The sequence below is a fragment of the Varanus komodoensis genome, unplaced genomic scaffold (genome assembly GCF_004798865.1).
Source record: "Varanus komodoensis strain SLA01 unplaced genomic scaffold, ASM479886v1 scaffold45, whole genome shotgun sequence".
Taxonomy (NCBI): Eukaryota; Metazoa; Chordata; class Lepidosauria; order Squamata; family Varanidae; genus Varanus; species Varanus komodoensis.
In genome coordinates this window covers 4,664,530-4,683,855 of record NW_025336011.1, presented here as the reverse complement: position 1 = coordinate 4,683,855, position 19,326 = coordinate 4,664,530, and the positions used below count along the sequence as shown (strand labels likewise).

General features: G+C 48.3%; 1 protein-coding gene across 3 annotated transcripts in view; it reads left to right on the top strand.

Moving 5' to 3' along the window:
• MPP2 (MAGUK p55 scaffold protein 2) overlaps positions 1 to 15,310 on the top strand; it is a 51,497-nt gene extending 36,187 nt beyond the window's left edge. For all 3 annotated transcript variants that reach the window (XM_044444638.1, XM_044444639.1, XM_044444636.1), the window contains 7 exons: positions 3,994 to 4,125; positions 4,690 to 4,795; positions 6,223 to 6,291; positions 7,812 to 7,973; positions 10,166 to 10,368; positions 12,763 to 12,891; positions 15,134 to 15,310. In XM_044444638.1, coding sequence (XP_044300573.1) covers positions 3,994 to 4,125; positions 4,690 to 4,795; positions 6,223 to 6,291; positions 7,812 to 7,973; positions 10,166 to 10,368; positions 12,763 to 12,891; positions 15,134 to 15,310 — 978 coding nt within the window. The remainder of the gene's footprint in view (positions 1 to 3,993; positions 4,126 to 4,689; positions 4,796 to 6,222; positions 6,292 to 7,811; positions 7,974 to 10,165; positions 10,369 to 12,762; positions 12,892 to 15,133) is intronic.
• Positions 15,311 to 19,326: the final 4,016 nt, after the last annotated feature.

The following is a 19,326-nucleotide window of genomic DNA, read 5'->3' as shown; positions in this document are numbered from 1 at the left end:
GAGGATGGAATTGTGGATTGAAATGTGAAAGCAACACACCAGCAAATGACAGAGTTGTTCATCTCTAACTGAGCCTAAAGACAATAACTCCTCGTCTCTGGCAGGTGCTGCACACGGAGAGACAAAACCCCACGGCCTCGTGACAAGGCCCCCATTTTCCCAAACTCCTTTTCTGTTCTGTTCCATCACCCTCCCCACTCCTTGTGTCAAGCACTCCAGTTCAAAAGTGAGTTAATGCTTGGGTGCTTTGAGCAAAATGGCATAAGAATTTAATGAGCAGATGTCAACTCAATTACGTGTTGTCCACTAATGTTCTCGTCAGTGTGGGAAGCTATAGGCTTGGCTCACACTCCTTTAATAATCTGGTTATGGAACCCCTGAATTGTCATGAGCACCTTTCAGCTAGGGAGCCAGAGAGCTGGTCTGGCTCTGAACCAGCCTGGCCTTTACTCCCCGGGGACTGAAGCTCTCCCACTTCAGCCTCACAGACAAGCTTTGCCACCATCTAAGATCACTGCAGAGGTGGCTCGCCCCTCTCCCTTTGCTGCTGCGGCATTGATAAGTGAACCACAAAACATGGCAATAAAAGCAAATCAGGAGGATTAAGAACAGCAGGGAAACTGAACAGGAGCCGGCATGATGTTTTGAAATGATGGGGCAAATTCAGGAGAGAGAAGGGGGGAACTTGCCTCAGGACCAGAGTGGGCCATTTGGGAGGAGGCTGCTAAGGTCCATATGGGAATAGGGGCAAGGATTGTGCTTGCAGGAGCTGCTGAGCTGGATGACTGGGTTGGCATGACAAAGTGGGGCACATGGAAAGTGTGCTGTCTGGGTAACCGTGTGGTTTCTGGTAAGTTCATGCAAAAGTCCACGCACTGCAGAAACAGCACAGGGTTCTTTTCCATGTCATGTGACACCAGCCACTCTGTAGCTCTGCTTCCAGCCCTGCTTGCAGGTACTCGATCAGAGATGCTCACCTTTGCCAGCGCCCCGACCCAATGTTCCTGGCCTTGCCAGCACCCTCTAGAATTCTTTGGACCGCAGTCCCTGATCTTTATGGCATACCGGCTGCCAGTACTGGGAGCTGCAGTCCAACACACCAGGCTGGGAATGGCTGCTCTACTTTCTACTGTGTGTGGTTCCTCACCCCCCATATGCAGATCCCATGGGATTGTTTCCCAGTGCTCAGATTCAGCACCAATTGCAAATTCCAGGGAATGATGGAGATAAAATGTGAGTCGGTTTGAGTCTGGAGCGTACAGTTGTGTGTGTGGAATGCTGGAGTGTGCAGCTGTGTGATGACACCAAAACCAAGGAGGATTCAGAACAGTGTCTGATGATGTTAAAAGCATTCCAGAGAGAGAGAGAGAGGGAGAGAAGTACACATGCAGGATCATGTAATGAGTTTGCCACCGCCCGCTCCCTGCCGCAAGGCTCTGGCTGATTGCAGAAGGGATTGGGGGAGGGTGCTAGCAGCGGTGGAGGGGAGGAGAGGGATGCTTGTTTTCATTTGGATATAATCCTGCTCCTGTGTGGAAGCAAAGAGGATTATTTCACATCAATAAGCATTAAAAACGGATGCTTGCTCAATACAGCCCGAGGACAGTGCTTGGGAAATGTGTGTCCGTGTACGGCAGCTTGGGGAGAGCAGACACCTGTAACTGCAGCCCAGGAGCCCAGTTCACAACGGGGCAGGGAGGGAGGGAGGGTGGGAAATGGAGAGGGAGGGCGTGAAGGGGAGCTGCAATTGGGTCAAGCTTTGTGCACCTTCCCTGTGCCATCTGAGCTCCCCGAAGGGGCTACTCCACTCACACAAGCGCGTCCTTGAACCTGGCACTGGGGGACCTGGTGGTGACCCACTTTGTAGCAGATCAGACAAAGAAGGTGCCCTCTCCTGACCTGCGCTGTGATGGCTACTCTCCTGGCTTTGGTGGCCCCTGTTCAAGTGGGCTTTTCGGGCCCTCGCCGGGCTGCGGTTATGCATGCTTGCAACATGCAGCCTGGCCTTCCTGTGTGTGCCTTCCAAAGCAGGTGGACTACAACTTCCACACTCCCCAGCCAACACTGTGGGATTTGCAGTCTCATTCACTTGCTGGTTTCTAGGCTGCGGGAGGCTGGTGTACCTGGCAGTTGGACTCCAAGTAAATTAAATCAAACTTCAGAACTGGATAAACACATGTAATAAGACATCCCTCACCAACCTCCTTCAAGTTAACCTCGCACCTCAGGCTTCTCTGCAGGTCAAGATTTGAGCACGATATCGGTCTGCTTTCAGAGGGAGAGATCCCGACACTTGCCAGTCCAGGGCTCAGGACTGATTTTGGGTGTCATGAAAGGGCATCGTGTTGTCAGTTGTTTAATTTATTGTTACTGCATTTTTTTTACCTCTGGGGAGGTGGAGAGGCACTTGGGGGATTCTCTGCCTCCGTGCCAAGTGACGTGTCTGACCAGTTCCAGATCTCCCAGGTCTGTGGGCAAGACCTCTTCCAAGGGCCCCTCCATCTCAGCATCGTTGTAGCCAGCTGCTGTTGTGTCTCATCCTCTTCCCGTCACTGCCACCCTTTGCTCGCTTGGGAGGCAGAAGGCCAACAAACAGGTGGGCAGGCACACCTGCTGCAGCTCCTTCTCACCACCCCACCACCCTTCCTGGGCCGCACAGGAGGGAGGTGAGCAAGCAGTTTTGATGGTGAGAAGGAGGAACAAGCCCAGGTCCTCTTATCAGTGGGCCCTTGCGGGGGTGCAGGCCCTTGGCAGTAACTGGACTTGCCCAGTATGGCGCCGGTCCTTGTACTGGGCACCTCATCCCGGGAGAAGCAGCTTTTGCTCCTCCCTCCATCTTGGGCTGCCCCCTGCAAGCTGCTTTCCGCTGGAGAATGCGCCAGGCCTGTCCTCGGGAGCACAGAATCCCAGCTCACATCCTCCCTCTGGATGCCCACTCCTGCAACCCACATTTCGCATCCACAATGAGGTTCAGACTTGCCTGCGCGTCACATGTGATCTGGGATTCTCTGCTCCCTTGTCTGCTGAGCAAGCACTGAGCTGGTGGCTTTCCTTTGCAAACATCCGTCTGTGTTTCATCTCTGCAAGCATTTGGACTGGAGCGGCAGGGATAGGGAGGGAGGCCAGCATCTTGACAGCCAGGCTCAGATATGACCCGTTTCCCAGGAGACGTCAGCCGTCTGTGCCTCTTGCAGATGCAAATGAAAGGAGCCTGTGATTTACAGTAACAACCACTGGCTCGAGTGTGTTTTGCTCACCGCCTTCCACTGCCAGGATTCATTGTTCGAGGAAGCAATGAATGGCAGACGGGATTCTGTACTAACCATGGTCTTGCTTCGCCGGTTTTCCAACAGCGTTGCTGGGTTTCTTCCTGACTGCTGCATTGTAGTCCACAGGGGTATTGCTGTTGATAATTGTAGTGATGATAATTATCATGATTAATTATGAAGATGATGCTCCAATGAAAATCAAATAATAAAGTTAACGGTAGGAGAGCCAAGAGTGTTCAAGCTCAGTGCAGTTCTCGAATGTGATTTCAAAGCTTGCATTGGCTCACTCCCATTCTCAATGGGGGGAAACTGGTGCTGCTGCTTATGAATGAGGCATTTTGAGTCATTTGTGACCCCCCCCCCCAAAAGCCTCATCCATCCCTAAACAAAGAGGTAGATAAGCCCAAGGAAAGCAAGCAAGCGAAAAAACAGACTAGCAGGGATGCAAGGCTGGGGCAAGCACTGCAATCATCCACAGCGTGGGAGACGTGAAATGAGCAGAGCTGCCTTGTCCGTGCTTCCCTGTAACTCTTCTTCAGGCTGACCTTACATTTACAGCATCGTTTTCCTGATCATTCAGTTTGTGGGGCCCCTGCCACAGTCCGCCCTCAAACCACTTTGTTTCCCTCCTGGCTGGCTAGCAATTGAGCCTTTGACTCCCCCCCTCACGCCCTCCAAGGCCTCCTAAGACATTTCACCTGCTGCTTTCCTCCCCCCCCTGCAGGTATTTGTAAAGGCCCACTTTGACTATGACCCGGCCACGGACAACCTCATCCCATGCAAGGAAGCCGGTCTGAAGTTCGTCGCTGGAGACCTTCTCCAGATTGTCAACCAGGATGACCCCAACTGGTGGCAGGTAGGAGCCTTGTGTCTGAGGACTGAGCCGTGGGCAAGATCAGGATCAGACCCCAGTGAAGGTGCGGCATTCAGCATGGACAAAATTCAGGGCAGGAGGGTGGCAGCCAGGGAAGGTGTCCAGCCACTTTTAACAAGCCACCGTGTTGGGCAGGGTGTGTTCCGGTACACAGCCTTGTGTTTAATACTCCAGCTGGATGTGTGGGTGGACAAGGCATCTGGGGACAGTGAGGACTGCACAGGGCACCCAGCCTGTGGGTGGCTTGTCCAACCATCATTTTAGAGAGCCACCCGGACCCTCCCAGGCAGTGATGCAGTGACAAGCACTCCTCTTGACAATCTCTGCAAGTCTCACCCCCCCTCGGGGAGGGGGGGAGAAGCTGGGGGGAAGGAAGTAGCCTGTTCTTCACTAGGTACACCTTTGCCTGCTTTTGCATTTGTTTATTACAGCCCCTTTGTTGCCATCGTTAAAAGGTGTACAGAAAATGGGAGGGGTCGTGCATTCGCGTGTCGGGCGGCCCACTCCGTGATTTCAGGGGTTGCTCAGAGCTCTCTGTCTTTGCAGGCCTGCCATGTGGAGGGTGGCAGTGCAGGACTGATCCCCAGCCAGCTGCTGGAGGAGAAGCGCAAGGCATTTGTGAAGCGGGACCTTGAAGTCACACCTTCCTCAGGTAAAGGGTGCAGAGCCCCCAGTGCCGTGGGAGCAGCTTGGACAGAGCAGGAAATGGGCCGACAGGCGCAGACAGCGCTCAAAGCCCTGGGGCTGCTTGCCATGACAGCTACAAGGCTGCAAACGGGGCAGCCATGGGTCCCCTTTTACAGAAGGCAGTTTGGGGACTGCCCAGCCCAGCTCCAGGGGAACACGGAATGGCTGTAAGATCTGTTCTTGCCTATCCGCAGGAGGGTCACCTGGGCACAGCCTTCCTCCCTACGGTGAGATGCACTGCACTGCCATGTAACGTATAATAGTTGTTTCTGAATGTGTGTCTAGTTGCGTAAAGGAGCAGGTACACTTTTTCAGCAAACCGTTGTTCTCCTCTGCCCTTTTTTGGGTGATGGCTCTTCTTTTGGTTCATGCATAACTGGCTACCCTAGGTGCAGACTACAGATTCAGGCCAAGGTTGCTTGTGTGTGTGTGTGTGTGTGTGTGTGTATGTATCCCTCTTCTGCATTACCCAGTCATGAAAGTTTTGGAAAGTCAATAAAGTCTTTACAAAATTAAAATATCAAAAACAAAATTTAGAACCTCTGAAACAACATACAGTCAAGAGTAGCCCCGTAAAACACCCGAGAAGGGTAAGTCACTCAGCCCCTTAAAAATCCATGTATGTCTTTAAAAGCTGCAGCATAAAGGTGCATCTTAATCTGACACTGAGCTTAAAAGGCAGGCTGCCATGGAGAGGTCTTTCCATAGATGGGGGGCTACTGCTGAGAAAGCCACCCCCCTTGTTGCTGCCCTCTGAGCCTCCTCGGAGTTGGCTCTTGGAGAAAGGCACCAGTTGCTGATCTTTGTGCCCAGGTAGATGGTGGCTGAGAGAGGGGCTCTATCAAGCATTGTGTTCCTAGACCATGTAAGGTTTGACAGCTTAAAACCAGCACCTTGTATTGAGCTCAGAAGCTGCCAATGCAAATGGGCCAGAACATCTTACATTCAGGCCCATGAGTTCCAGATATTAGTCTGGCTACTGTTTCCCACAAGCTGCTGTTTCTTCAAAGTAGCCCTGTGTAAAGTGCATTGCGATAATCAGAATTAGAGATTACCAGAAAATAAATCACTGAAGCCAGGCTATCGCTGTCCAGATAGGGGTCCAGCCAGTTGTTTCCTCCTTGCCAGGAGATGCTCAGAAGTGATTGCATGAGCCTGCCAAGCACCTTGATAAAATCTTCAGCCTTTGCCAACTGAAACTCACCCAATAATACCGGTCCAGGTTGTTCTCTGGGTGCCTCGCCTGATCCAAGACCCAACAGATGCAAAGGATTTTTTCCTTTGAAGAGCAAACAAATTACTGCAGGCCTCAGGCGGGTCTAAGAGTTCCCCACGCTGCCAGCATTTCCCTCTGTCCAGCTTGGCTCAGTGTCTTGTTTTTCCTCCTGGCAGGTGCCTTGTGCGGAAGCCTCAGTGGGAAGAAAAAGAAAAGGATGATGTATCTGACCACCAAGAATGCAGGCAAGGAATGTTCCCACTTTTGCCATTCGGTCGCAGAGGCAACGACCTGTTCGGGGGTCCTTGGGAGAGCCGCATCTCCTGTAGTCAGGCGTACCCCGGCATGGCCTGGCAGCAGGATGTTGGGGTGCAGGAGAGGAACGGAGCTCCCTTCTCTCCAAGGGGCTGTTTTGCTGCTGGCTTCGCTGCCAAGTTAAAGGAAGGGAAAGGGCAATATGTGATAACAGGCAGAAGGGGAGGGCAGCGCTTTGGGGGATAAGGTCAGGCAGGGCAAATCTGGAAACGTGTCTGGATTTTCACCTGAGCAGGAGGAGAGTTTGTTGGCTCTGTTATCAAATGGCAGGCTTTGTGGGCCCTTGGAGTTCTTTTTCAAGCTTGGAATGGAAGGATTTCATTGGCATTTCTAAAGGCAGCTTCTTTTCAGAAAAAGCAGGTGGTCCTTAAATATCTAAAAGCATTTGCTTCCTCTCTTGCAAAGCAGTTATGGAGCAGCAAGCAGCAGCTTTTTGGAGATTGGGAGCAGAGGAAGGGAGCAGCAGCTTGATTCTGATAAGGCCACTCTCCCTCCGCTGCTTAAGAGATGATCAGGGCAAGCAGAGTTTTCAAAGGATGTGTGTGGGACCCAGGAGCCAAGATACCTTTTGGTGCTGACCAAAAGAGCAGAAACTCACTTTTCTTGCTGACCAAATTTTATCCTGGGCAACTGTCTCCAGAAAATTGTGTACTTCAGTGTCTGCATTTGGTTTGTGCTGAGGTTTCTGAAGTGTTAGTTTGGTAAGTTCATAATACAATGCAAGCTGTACCTTTTTTTTAACCCATCTGAATAGTCTCTGAACTCAGGCAGTGACCTGAATAGAGCAGATTAACATGATGAGACTGGAAGCCCTGTGAAATACCGTATCTCTAGTCATGTGTGTAGCAGTGGCACATGAACAACTGTGCAGTGGTATGCTCTGTCTGGACGATTGACTTAATGCATGGAGATGAGGCATAATGGCAGCAGGTGTAACCATATTTCCCCCACCGCCCAGCCGCCTAAACCCACACAAATGTTTACTGCACCTCTGGAACGAGCTGTGGTTGATGTAAGTATGGCTTTGCAACGACTCATCATAAAGACTCAAAAGAATAATGTTTAGCATTTATTGCAACAGAAAACAAAGTGGTAGAGAGAGGTGGGGACCCATTCTCCGAACTCACATTTGCCCACAGAAACTCTCATTTATATTTGGCTAATTTTGAAGAGGAGAAACATTCCCTATTATCCATGTTTTAGATTTGGGGAGTTGGAGTAGTTTAAAGTTAGGACATGGTCTCAAAATTTACAGGCTGGATTTAAAATGTGGGTTTTAAGAGGTGGATCTCACATTTCAGCAAGAAAGGGAGGAGGAAGAGGAGGAGGAGGGTTTTGCCGAATCCTATCAAATACTTTGGAAAATGGCAGTGGCTCCTCAGCAGCCTCAGATGATCTTGGGCTCTCTGCGTTGCATTTAACAACAATTTCCCTTTCCTCTTCATGGCAGAGTTTGACCGGCATGAACTGCTGATCTATGAAGAGGTGGCACGTATGCCCCCGTTCCGCAGAAAAACCCTGGTCCTCATCGGTGCCCAGGGGGTTGGCCGGCGCAGTCTTAAGAACAAGCTTATCATGTCTGACCAGTCTCAGTATGGAACCACCATCCCATGTAAGTCATGAGGAATGGAAGACCGGGGAATGGAGGGCACTTTGACCTTCCAGTTTGTCCACAACAGGTTTATTCACAGTGGGCTGTCTTGATATATTTAACTGTGGTGATGTAGTGGAGCCAGGGCTTGCAGGGATGTTGCACCAAGGCCTTTTCATTAGCAGGGAAATGAACCCACGGTAGTCTTCCTGAGTTTAGTGGCAATTCTCATAGGAGCTGGAGGAGGAAAATGACTTTCCCCAATAATAATAATAATGTAGTTCCCTGCCATAATACAAACTGTTTTGGAGTGGCTTGGTCTTGAATGGGCAATTTCAGACCCCTTCACTTGAGAAAAGACTTATTTCTAGCAGAGATGAAAAAACACTTTTCTGGTATGGATCAACACAGATGCCTGAAATTTTAGACTGTTTTTGAGACTATGATGGCTGCCATAATGAGAAGTTGCACTTCAAAATGTACACTGCTAACAGGTATTCCTCTGTGAGTATGGAACAAGGTTCCATTTAGATGGCAGGAAGCACTTCCTGACAGTTAGGACCCCGAGGGTGTGGAATGGGCTTCCACGGGGGGTCGTTGAGGCCCCATCGGTGAGGGTGTTCAAGGATAGGCTGGACATGCACATGGTGGAACATGCAGTGGAGCCGGCTGGAGCTGGGGGTCAGACTAGATGGCCCAGGAGGCCCCTTCTGACTGGCTCTGTTTCTATGTTTCTATGTAAGTGTGTGCGTGTGGGGGGGGGGCAGGGCTGGACCAAAACATTTTGCGGCCTGAGATGAAGCACAAATGGCACCTTTTCCCACTGCCTGCACACAGTGGAGACATGCTGGAGACTGAACTGCTATTTAACCAGACTGCAGGCAGCAGTGCCAGTGGCCCCAGTGTCTGTGGGGTGGTGTATTCCCTCTGGTTTTCAGTCCGAACTTTTAAGGGACTATCCATGGTGTTGAATCTTACTCTCAAAATAGGGTCATCACCATGGGTAGCTCCTTTAAAGTGCAGACTAATTCTGGGAGTGGAGACACTGCCCCACAACATTAGATTCATGGGTCCTCACTGCATGCACAGTCCGGTAGCTGAAACCTATTTCAACTCTAAGAATGATCCAGCATTATCTGTGGCACCTGATAACAGAAGACGGGTGGGAGTGTCCACTGTGGCTCCTGACCTCCTGCTGATGAAAACATCTGCAGCAGTGCTGTGACCATGTTCGACTGAACACATCACACCGTTCTAAGCCCTCAGCAGCCTGGTTACCCCACTGATTCCAAGGGGAACTCTTGTTGTGAACCACCCAGAAAACTTTGGCCATTGCATGGTATGTTGTTGTTGTTATGTGCCATCAAGTCATCTCAACTTATGGCACCCATATCAAAAAAGCCCTCCAAAATGTCCTCTCCATGACATTGATTTATTGATTGATTTGATCTGATTTATAAAACCACTTCCAAATAGGACTCTCTGGGCAGTGTACCTCCATCAACAATATAATATAAAATGATACAATAATTATGCAAGACAGTGGCTTTCTTTATGGAATCCATCCATCTTTTCTTTGGTCTTCCTTTTCTCCTTCTGCCTTCAACCTTCCCTAGCTTGACTGTCTTCTCCAGGGAGTTTTGCCTTCTTATGATACGTCCGAAGTATGACAGCCTCAGTTTTGTCATTTTTGCTTCTAGGGTCGATGTGGTCCAGGACTCACTTGCTTGTCTTTCTTGAAGTCCAGAGTATTCACAAAGTTCTCCTCCAACACCATGTTTGGAATGCGTCGGTTTTCTTCCTGTTAGCTTTCTTTGCTGTCCACACCCATATACAGTGATCAGGAATACAACAGTGTGGTTGACCATGGCCTTCAGTGAGATGAGGTGTAGAAATAAGTACTACTAGTAGTACTACTAATAATTGAACTTAGTCCAGATGCAGCATCTTGCCAGGGATGTCCCAGAATTTAGTGTGTGCAGCATTTCCTGTGTGCTGCGGACTTCTATATTGCTGCCTCCTCTTTGGCCCTGGCAGTTTGCAAGCATTACAAGGGGCATCTTCTGCTGAAAACAGGCCCTGAACGCTATGCATGAGAAAGTAGGAGACTATCAGATCTTGTATCTGTTCTGACCTCGTATCACCACTAGGAGGAGATAGAACTCATCTCCGATTTCTGGATGGTCCTCATTTGGCCTTCATTCTTGTTTAAGACACATCGCGGCGGCCCAAGGAGCATGAAAAGAGTGGGCAGGGGTATACCTTTGTGACTAGGAGTGAGATGGAGGGCGACATCAAAGCAGGCCGCTACCTGGAGCACGGCGAGTATGAAGGGAACCTCTACGGGACCAAGATTGACTCTATCCATGAAGTTGTGGATTCAGGCAAGATATGCATCCTGGATGTCAACCCACAGGTAGGGGTCTGTTCCTGTCTCCAAATTTCTTGATGCGGGGTGGGGGGGCGGATTAAGGAACAGCATCTTCTACTTGGTTTAGAGCAGGAACGTGGGCCCTTTTCCTGGCTGTTGCACTGGATCTTCAACAGCATCCTTTATTGTGCTCCTAGTTGCTTTTGGGAAGTTCCGAACTGGAAGTTTACCTGCCATTTGTCTTCTAAGTGGCTGTGGCATGATCTTCAAGTTGTCATCATAGCCACCATTTTGATTGGGATGCAGCTTTTGCTTTTGCTTGATTGGGATGCAGCTTTTGCAAACAGTTTGGCCAAAGGGCTCTCAACACATCAACAGGAGTGCAAAACCAAGAATGCCTATCAATACAGTACTTGCCATGCCAGATCACTGCAATAGCAACAGTCCAAAGAAATCACTCAGTAATATTCAACACTGGGGATGTGTGAGGAATTTGTTTTCAGGGTGGGAATCCACTGGATTCTCTTGGTTCAGGTCCCTGGTCTCTGGCCCACTTTCTTGTGGTTGTGAGCCTGACTTCCTGGCATGCATGCAGAGCATTTGCAGAGGAAGCTTCCAGGAAGTGACCTCACATGAACATTGCACAAGGGACATCCCTCTTCCATGTGTGTGGCTTTCAGCCTTTGTTCATGTGCATGTGCTGTGGAAGAAGGTTGCATAAGTGGAGTTCCGGGAGTGTTTGTGGTTTTCTTCTTGGCTCAGCTCACTTGCTGAGCAATGGCTGAGAACTGGAGAAAGTCCAGTGAACAGAGGAGAGGTAGATTCCAGAATATTACCAGTATATTACAGCAGAAGGTGGTGTGCTGGCATCAGAGCAAGTAGCATCAGTCGACATCAGTGCTGCATTTACTGGCTAGACTCCAGGTGACCACGCCAGGCCAGGCCACTGCATTTTGACCCCAGCTGGCTCCTCCACACATCCGTAGTGCCAAGGCATAAACAAACTCAGTAACCAGCTAATTTCCCAAACAGGGCCAAACCTGAGCAACAGCAACCGGATTTCTTACCACCCGCAGTGGCTAATCCCTCCTGGCCCCTTCTGGTGCAGAGCTTAAGGCTCCAACAGGGCAGGGTGTGTGTGTCCTGGTGCAATGATGCCCACCAAGGCCCTGGGACAAGCAGGAAGTGGGATCCATCCAGGGGAAGCCATGGCTGGTCGTCAGTATTGAATACTGGTTGGGAACATCTCAGTGCATCCAGAGCATTTGCCCGACTGTGAGATGGGCGGAGACAGCAGGCAAAGTGCTCAGTAAATCCAGCACAATTTTATTTCTCATTTCTATAAACAGCCCCTTTTCTGAAGAATGTGGTGTGATGATCAGAGAATTGAACGAGGTCTCGGGAGAGCTGCATTCCAATCCCCGCTCACCCATAAGAATACTGGCCATTCTCAGGGCAACCTTCCCCATGGCATTATTGAGAAGGATTAAATGGGGAAGAAGGCAAACTGCATGCAGTCCATACCTTCCTGGAGGAAGAGAGATGGGATCAAGAGTAATAATAAATAGAAGTAGGTTAGAAATTAACCTCCATGCCATGCAGGGAGCGGGGCAGCTAAATTCAAGGGTTCTGCAGGCCACTTTTGCTTCTCTGGCGACTCCCATGGGTTGCAATCCTGCCACGGCTGCACAGTTGCATTTGGTGGTGAGCAAAAGAGAATGGCAGTTTTGCTTTTGATGCTGAGTAGCAAACCATTCCATAAGTCTAAAATGTGACTGGCGCAATTTCTGTTGCCAGGTGAAGACCTTTTTTTATTTAACACTTGTTTTTATTATAATTCATAATTTTATTATGTTCTTTTTACTGCTTGCTTTTATCACTGTTCCTGTTTCTATTTGATATTTAGTGGGTTTTATAATGTGTTTAAACAGCTAGTTTTAATTTTGCTATGGTTTTATGCTCTTATGCTGCTGTTTTCTGTTTTGTGAACCTCCCAGAGAGCCGTTGGGTGGGATATAAGTGCAATAAATAAATGTTTGCCTTTAAAATGACTGGCCAGTCGCTGATGTCTCTTGCCCACTGTGGCAGAACATAGCTAAAGATTCCCACAAGACGGCTTCCCACCCACAGCTGCCACTATCACACACACATTTGTATTGCTTTCTCCCCCTGCCATCCCTGCACTTTTGATTGATAGATTGTGCTTCTTTCGAGCAGTCCAAGGTTGCCACGACAATCTTTTACAGCCGGATCGTTCAGCGGCAACTGAACAGCAAGCCCAGCTGAGGATGAATTGCAAAGCAATCGGCACACATGCCGTGCCGAGCAGCAGCCGTGTGAATGTGCTCACCTTTTCCGCGGCACCTGGCACAGCATTGGTGTTTTATGCTGAGCAGGACTGACCGTCTCTCGTTCTCTGTCACTTGTGTGCCTGGGCAGGCCGTGAAGGTGTTGAGGACCGCCGAGTTCGTTCCCTTTGTGGTGTTCATTGAAGCACCAGATTTCGAGACTCTGAGAGCCATGAACAAGGCAGCGTTGGAGAGTGGTGTGGCCACCAAGCAGCTCACGGTGAGTGTCCTGTTCTTGCCTGCAAAACACTGGAGAAAATAGGAACCTACCCTTGGGATCCATCGGGGTGAAACATCTGATGAATTACCAGCAGGTGGCATTCCGTCAACCCAGGGCAGGCACCTGCTTGATCTGATATGATCTGGGCATGCAGACAGTCTTCCATTTTTAAAACAGGATGTGATTTGCGTAACTAAAGAAAACAAACAAACAAACAAAGAAAAAGCAACTGGGAAAATTAGTATAACATTTGGGATTCTGCTCTGCAACTGGTGTAATCTGCATGAATTGAGCAAATCTTTGCAAATTGCAGTGCCGAGGCCAAATTTTGCACAAATCCAAAATTAATTGTGAGAGAATTCAAGGTGGCCAAAGTGGAGTCCATGCATATCTCTGAGAAGAGGATGCTTCTGTATGTCTCATGGTGAATGCTGCAACAAGATCAACAAGAAGAACTACAATAATGTGCTTCTAACTTGTGGGCCCCAAGCAGTTTGCACAACTTGTGCAAATGTTTGCAATTTGCACAAATTGAGCTAGAGGTGCACAGTTCTTGGTTTCAAGCTGTGTAAATATTTTGAGTGATTTTACTGGAGCCGAAACAGTCCCCACCCCACCTCAGCCCATTTTGGAGTATCAGGTCAGAAATGTGTCACGTCGGTCAAACTCCAACAGAAAGAGTTTTCCAGTGTCGTGTATCCATACCTTGCCCCCAGCCATCTCCTTTCGAATGTTCCACTAGCATTTTCCATCAGTTTGTGTCTGGTGGATATTATCCACCATACTTCACAGCCTGAAATAATGCTAGCTCTGAAACATCATGGAGGACGGAAAATGATGGCCAGCCTGCCAATGCAGTCGCTGCTTCCGCTTGCAACAATCACTTTCCACTCACCCAAATAAGAAAGGAAACAAAGAAAAGAACATTTGGCTCTTTTGCCACTGAAAATAGTGAGCCTCAACTCCACGAAAAGGATGAAGAAATTCTCTTTCACCAGAAAACATCTTCAAAATGGTTCACCCAACCGAATCTCTCATGTTTGCTTTCTCTCATTTCCCACTTGTTGCAATTTTAATTGTGGTTCATCCCAGACTTGGAGATTTTTTTGTTATTAATTATGTTTCCATGAAAAACTGTGATTTAAAAACAAATTGCTTCATGTTTTTAAACAATTTTTTGCAAACAACTTTCCCACTGTACTGCCTTTCTGAATATTCTTTTCACAAGTGCATGAATTTTGCCTGTGCTTTCCCTTAATATATGTATATTTGAATGCACTGTTTTGATTGGAAACCTCCATTGTGAAATTTGGGAAGTGCAAATTTTGAAGGAAAACTGAGTTTCTGTTTGCATATTGGTTAGAAAGTTCTTTTTACAACATGAACAGAATGAATTTTTATCCCATCCTTATGGCGCCCCATCTGTGTTGCCAAACAGCAATGGTTCTTTTCTTTTTAAGAGGATTCAGAAGCAATAAGCTAAGCAACCAAGTGAAGGCAAAATGAGTTTATTAAACCATAAGGCCTGGCACAAAAGAAAATCCTTTCAAACTACACTGCAAAGGGCAGTGTTTAGTTATACCAGGCAGCACCGTTCCACTTTTAGAGTACAAGGCATAAAGCAAGAGCTAAAGAGGCAGCAATGCCTAAATTCCTACTGCTGCTGGGAGCCCCACTGAGAAATAGCAGCAGAGACCCCCACCCCCTCCGGGATGCAGCACCATCAGGCTTTAGGTCTCTGCCCAGGTCTAACTGCAATTAACGCTGGGGCTTGGATACTGTATAAAGCCGTCATCAAGCACTCGCTGCTTTGAATAAAGAAAGCATGTTTGATTAGCATTTACCTTCCTCTATGGTCAACCACCCCATTGTGACAAGGCCAAAACAGACACCTGGGACCATCCTGGTTGTTCCATCCCCAGGTGTCAGCTCGGCTGCTTGCCACAATCTGCAGGGCCTTATTTCTGAAAAGCAACCCAGATCCAAAGGAGATGCAGAAGTGAAGGAAGAAAGGGCAGTGGAGATTGCAGATGTCTTCTGCATTTCCATTACAGCAACATGGAGCATGACAGAGAAACATCTGGGAATGGCGCTAGCAGCACCATGATGATTCTTTGTCATTTACTGCCAAAGTTCTGTCTTCCCTGGCTTGCGTCAAACATCCAGGCCTGAGCAACGGTCCCCGATTAAGTGTCTGACGACTCTCTCTCTCCCTCTCTCTCTGGCATGGATGTCTTACCAGGATGCTGACCTGAAACGGACAGTTGATGAGAGCTGCCGAATCCAGCGGGGCTACGGGCATTATTTTGACCTCTGCTTAGTGAACGACAACATGGAGCGGACATTCCAGCAGCTGCAGGAGGCCTTGGAGAAGTTGCACAGTGAACCACAGTGGGTCCCCGTCAGCTGGGTTTACTAGAGAGGGCTTCCCTCCTCTGGCCACAACCTCAAAGCTTTGGCTTTCCCGTCCCGACCAAGGAGCCCAGATTTCCCACCTGTTCCTCCCAGGAAGTCTTCTACTTGCAAACTGTCCCTTTCAACCATTCGGCTCACCTGGGCAACCCAGGCAGCAAGGTTGGAACCAAGCTGGCTTATGCAGAGCCTAAAGGGACGGTGCTTCCTCAGCCCATTCCAGAACACCTGTGACCAACTAAGAACTCTTTTTCTACTGGTACAGACAGGTGGATGTCCCCCTATCCCTCCCCATCCATGAAGAATTCAATATGGCGAATGCAGGGTTGGTGAGAGGGGGAGGAAGGTGAGAAGGCCACCACATACCCACAATGCCTTGCTCCACTTGCCTCTCCTGAGTGTCTCCATTAATGACTCGTCTGATGTCAGGAAGACCGCAGCTAACTCACTGCCAAAAACACTGCTTTGTAGATGGACTGCAAGCTAGGTATTGCCAAAAGGAGTGCCAGCTTGAGCTTCTTTCCTACTGAGAAAAATTGGAGGGGGATGGGAATGTCTCACCTCCCTAAAAAATGTGGTCTGTGCCAGATTTTGTGGGATATTAAAGGGGAGCAGTGGACACATCTGTAACAAGGTTGCTTAGTGGGGAAATAGGACAGGATGGCCTTGTGGTGGGAACTTTGGTCTGGAGCCTAAAGCCTTGGCAGTCTCTCCCCCACCCCCGTTCACACACACACACACACACACACACACAGAATACTGGCAAACATGACCCTTAGCCTTAGTTGTGCTATCTGTAAAATGGGGTCCAAATTTGCCTATCATCATCTATACCCTGTGGGAATGTTCAAGAAGATGCAATTCTTCAGTGCAAAGAACGGCTGTTTTTGTCCATTCGTCTCTGATCTGAAGGGGCTCAAAAGTCAGATCAGGTCATTGGAGACATGCTCTATTTGGGTCTTCTCCAGTCTCCCTGTCAGAGACCCCCAAAGAGCTCCTGTAGGTCATAGAAGATTAAACTGATCAATGGTGCAAGTTAGTCATAGGAGCGCAGGAAGTTGCATTCTACTGCGTCAGTCCTTTGGTGCAACCAGCCCTGTAGTCTTGGTGCTGATTGGCAATGGGGATTTAGGTAGGGGGTGTTCAGCCCTGCCTGGATTTGCCAGGATTCGAACCTGCATCCTTCTGCTTGCAAAGCAGGGTCTCCACCACTCAGTTGTGCAGGACTTTGCCTAGTGTAGGCCGCTTCATATAACCATATATGCCGTTGGACTATTGTTTCCACATCCCACTAACCTCCTGGAAGCTGGCATGCTAGTAAGACAGCTGCATGGCTTGCAGGGAAGGTGGTTGAAATTCTAGTGGTCTGTGAGCCAAATCTTTGCAGCTACACCCAGTGCACATGCCACAGTTCATATTTATGTGAATCTTGGATTCTCCCCCAACACACGTGTGTGTGCGTACACACACACACACCCTGCTTCCTGTCCATCTATCCAGTATTTTTCTGTTGGGCCTAAGGACGTCAGGGAAGTCTGAAACTGATCCAAATGACTTGGGTTTCTGTGAATTTAACATACATATTCCACAGCAAATTTAGCATCTTCCAACTCACTCTGATTCCACAGACTTGCAGTCCATTTTTTAAACTTTCTGGAATTCTATACAAATTTAATGGAATGAAAGAACAAAAGTTAGGGGGAAGTATACTAGCAATTTTGAAAACACAAACCCCTCTTTAATCTCTCTTCAGTCTCCACTGTGTAACTCTAACACAAATATGCAAAATGTTATGTACTGGCAAATGTTACATAAATTGCAGAAGATGTCTTTGCATAGTTTTCCAGGGAATCCAGTTCAGTGGGTAGACAATGAAAAACAAGACACCTCTCAATCTACAAAGCACACACAGAGCAGATTCTACCAGATGCACGCACACTTCCGTCCCCTCTAGAGGGATTCCTCTCTGTTGATGGGATAGCCAGACTTCAGGTTCTTCTCAGCCTCAGCTTTCACCACAAGGCTTCCTGCAATGCTTCTGGGCACCGGGACTCTTCCTCCTCCTGCCAGGACCAATCATCACTACCTCACACGCTATGGCAGCTCTTCAGTGGCAGCAAAATAAGCTGCAGCAGAGTGAGGGCAGAAAGAACCTTGGGCTCAGCTTTTCACTGCCAGATCAAGGAGGAAAACCCAGAAGTTCTCTCACACATCTCTTTCCTCTTTAAAATGCCAAACTCGATTCTTCTGCTCTCCTCTCACAAGAGATCATTGGAAGGCTGGTCTGATTCCATTGGCTTTTTATGAGATAGGAGGAGAAGGATCAGGAGGAAGAGGTCAAGGTTAGCACCTTTCCCTTGTGTGACCGAACAGGGTATTTATTTGGATAGTCTGCCCCATTCTTGCCGTTTTTCCACAGTTCTAGGCTCTCCTGTTTTGTGTAACACCAGGCATTCGTTTCAGGAGAGGTTTGTACAGCAATAACGCTACCTGCTGACAGTCAAGCAAATGAAGTAGTGCCCGTCAGTTCTGCCCCAGCAATGCTAACATGTGAACCTCAAATGGCACACAAAATGCAGGGAGGGACACGATGCACGAATGCCACCTTACATTGAAGCACTAGCCAGATGGCCATAGGTTAGAAGGAGCTGCATGCAGGTGCGTATATGGAATTCCACGTAGGTGAATGATGGGGCTGGCGAAGAAGCGGTGGACACTCTTCCCCCTCCTCTGTGCCCCGCATGGAGACCAGACAGATGGAACTAACTGGGTGTTGCTTTTCAACCAGTCCCCACCAAGCTAGCGACTTCTCCCTCTGCTTCTGGAGAAAGGTAATTTTAAAAGCTGCTTATGTTTCCAAAGGATTGTGGTGCCTCCTGTATAGAAGAGAGAACTTCGGCAAGTGCAGCTTTCCCCTTCTTCACATTCCTATTTCTCTCTTCTGCACATTTGTTAAAGGTTCAGGAGTCTCAGACTCTTTAGCTAAATGGAAATCAGTGATGCAATTAGTTAAGTTTATTCCCTGGGCTTAATAGTCTTACTGCTCCCCACCCACCCTTTGCATAGTAGAACGTAGAATTGGAGCCTCTGTATTTTGGAATGATCTTGCTCGCTTTACCGAGTTGGGCCATGACATCTGCCCCAGAGGGCCTACCCTAATGGTACCATGGATGCAATTTGCCACTTCTCAAGGGCACCATTTTTGCTTGGTTGAGCATAATGCACCCAGGAGGGGAATAAAGCATGTTTCAGAAATTCTCCTCCTTCAAATTTCCCCCAAGACTTTGGAGTGCTGAATTATTCATTCTCATTTCTGAAGCAAAGCCAGTGCATTAGGAATCCTGTATTCTGTGTTTTCATTTTCAGATTTTGAGCAGGGACTTCTCTGTATATTTTGCTTTGCCACAAATCTTCCGGTCCTTCCGCTCATCCAGCCTTTTCCCCTGCTCTAAATTAATAGGCAGCTAATGACTGATGAACAGAAAACACAAATGGTTTCAGGGATATTTCACTGCTTAAATGTATCTTGATGTTCTAAAATGCTTCTGGAACAACACTACTGTACAGGTATGGCAGGAGAAGACTGAATTCTGGTTTATGGGTCACTTTTCATCATAATACTTTCCATTGGCTGGGAGAAAAAGCTCCTAGTGTCAACCTTCCCACAATAGAAAAACCCAATACATGTTTTGTTTTGATTTGTTTTGTTTTTTGTTTCTCTGCTTGTTTCTGGTTTTCAGAAAGAATACTTCGAAATGGGTACTTAAATCTGTTCCCTGAATCAGTTTTTGGTGGAATTTTTTTACAGCAAGTAATTGGGAACACTGTTTATTACTGTGCAGGTGATACAAATACAGGAGAGGCTGTAATCTAGGATAGCCTTCCCCTACCTGCTGCTCCCCAAAAAATCTGCTGGACTACAACTCCCATCATCCCTATGGGCAGCATGTTGATGCTGAGAGTTGTAGTCCAGCACATTTGGAGCGTACCATGCCGGGGACAGCTCTCCCAAACGGATCATAC